At 54.9% G+C, this 2506-nt stretch overlaps 1 protein-coding gene across 1 annotated transcript; it reads left to right on the top strand.

The window, feature by feature from the left end:
• Nucleotides 1-627: 627 nt before the first annotated feature.
• On the top strand, nt 628-1119 carry LOC105557240. Its single transcript, XM_012004425.1, has one exon. The coding sequence runs from the start codon at nt 628-630 to the stop codon at nt 1117-1119; it is 492 nt and encodes a 163-aa protein (XP_011859815.1).
• Nucleotides 1120-2506: the final 1387 nt, after the last annotated feature.

The following is a 2506-nucleotide window of genomic DNA, read 5'->3' on the forward strand; positions in this document are numbered from 1 at the left end:
AACATGCGTTAAACACCCTCCAGGGCATATGCCGACGCATGTAACGACCATCGAAAACCCGATTTTTCGAGACACGGATAACCGAAACCCGTTAGCCGGAAGATGATTTGAAGGTTAAATCCGAGCTCGCGGCCACGTCCCTCGTCGCCCAGGGAATCACTTCAAACGAAGTGACACCGTAAAAGGCCCGCCGTTAACGCGCAGAGCGAAGAAAACAGTTAGCCGGGGAGGGATTTGAAGGTCAAATCCCTCCCGGCCAACCTGGTCCCCATCGTCCAGGGATTCACTTCAAAAGAAGTGATCCCGTAAAAACCCCCATTCACGCGTAAAAAATAGTCGCACACATACACACGGAACTTTACGTCACAAATACAATGTTCAAGCGGGCGGTCCGACCACGCACACCCGCACCAGGGCGCGACCTCCATCTCGCCACGCACTCGATTACCCCGGACGATCGCGAAGGCCCGCGACATCCCCCGCAGAAGACGCGCACCGGGAAACCGACGTGCCACGCGTTACCGCAATTTGGCGACACCACGCCGCTCACCGGCACCGCTCAGCCGCCGCCAAGGGCAGCGCCACCCGCTCCCACGCAACCGCGGCCGGGGCCCGCCGCCCACGGCGATGACGCACACCGCCGCCCCCGCACGCGCACGCTTAAAGGCGCGTTCTCACGACCGCATTACACGCGATGCTACACCCCGGCCGCCGGCCAGCGGCACCACCCCGCACATCCCAGCGCACGATTCCGCCGCGCCGACGAGCACGAAGGGCCAGCGGCCACCGCACCCCGCGGCCACCCAGACGTCACGAACCGACAGTGCCTCCACCGAAGCACCGGGTCGCCCGCCGCCCGCAACCAAGGCGATGCGCCACGCGACCCGTCCAGGTGACGGGGACGGGCACGCGGCACACGGCGACCGCAGGCCACCCGACCGCGACACGCACGACAACGCCAGGGCACCACGCAAACGAGTCCCGAAAAACACCGCGGCGACAATCCCACCGAGCGAAGGTCCGCGCACCGAACGTCCATCCGCCACGAAGACGATCCATAATGGCGGCGGAGCTGATCGCTCCGACACCACCGCGCACCACCACGCCACCAAGAAATAGTACCCGGGTACCGGGCATCAAGCACGAGGAGCGACCCCATGGAGACGGTGCGCGCCGAGCGCACAAAATGGCGGCGCCGCCAAGGCCACTCATACCCGACACAACCGTAGTACATACGCGATTCTTAATTGTTAACATACAACACAATATTAGACGTTCATATTAAAAACTATGCCGCAATAACGTAAAAGGCCATTAAGTGGCAGTCCGCTATAATTTGTGATCACGGGCCGTGTGATTTCACGGCCCGAATACATACGTAGCCCAAAGGGCGTAAGTCACATATGTAACGTGGCAGCCCACTCCAACAGAAAGAGCCGGGTATCCGCTGCCATCCGATATAGGTCCCACACGGAAACACACCAGTAATGGCCAGGGGTTAGCCACGGAGTTAACTACAGTCTTTTTAAGCCCTCAAAAGGGGTTAATTCCATACAATAACTAATTTTCGTTAGTCACGTTGAGGCGAGTGAGTGGGGGGAACCGGCCATCTTGCCACGGTGACACGGCACGTAGCAGCAGTGGCAAACTTATCGTTATTTTCTCCGTTATTAACAATTTCTCCACTCCGCCTCCACTTCCTCCAGTCCTTTCACACGCGCGGAACACGGTGATGCCACAATTTTTAGCCGCAAAGCTAATATGGCCACACTATTACTACCACTATACGGGAGCTCTATTCCACACGTCCGTACACAGCCGCTGCTACGACGGATCCCCCTCAAGCGCCGAACCTGCTGACAGCGACTTTCATATCAAGGTGAATGAAGTTCGAGGAGTTCCGCAGCGCACGAGACGATCCGCGGAGGTGCGGGGAGGGAGATATTCCACGGCGATCCGCGGCGATCCGCGGCGATCCGCGGCTGAGTCAAGCGCCGAAACCTGGCTGCTGACAGTGAATTTCTTATCATTACCCGTTACGGTCGACGCTGCCGTTCTCTCTCGCCCTAGCTGGGTCTGCGGAGAGAGGGGAGACGCACGCTATGACCACGAAGATCTCATCGCATGCGTGTAAAAAATGCAAACCATGCAATGTCGTTGCGGACAAAGTTCTTAAATGTAGAGCTCGAAGGACAACTGATGTCAATAGGAGATGATGAGGGAAATAAGAGCATTTAAAATGATTAAAACCGAAGATTCTCTTTATTCATCCTTCTCTAGTTACAATGGTTAAAAGACGCTGATCTTCGATTGAGGTTTAATTTTATGAGATCGAAGAGGATAGGAATAAAGAATGGATAAAAAATGTTTGTGAACAAATATATATTTATCGTAACATGTACATTATGGTAACGCATCATATAAAATATTATCCATAGCAAAAGCTAATAATTCACAATCAATAAGCGAAGTTTTATCTGAAACTTTATGTAAGATTTTAATTGCA

The sequence above is a fragment of the Vollenhovia emeryi genome, unplaced genomic scaffold (genome assembly GCF_000949405.1).
Source record: "Vollenhovia emeryi isolate VEMERY1.0 unplaced genomic scaffold, V.emery_V1.0 DF939553.1, whole genome shotgun sequence".
Taxonomy (NCBI): domain Eukaryota; kingdom Metazoa; phylum Arthropoda; class Insecta; order Hymenoptera; family Formicidae; genus Vollenhovia; species Vollenhovia emeryi.

Excerpts from the sequence above, each read along its gene's own strand:
- LOC105557240 (XM_012004425.1), top strand. The coding sequence starts at position 628 with ATGACGCACACCGCCGCCCCCGCACGCGCACGCTTAAAGGCGCGTTCT.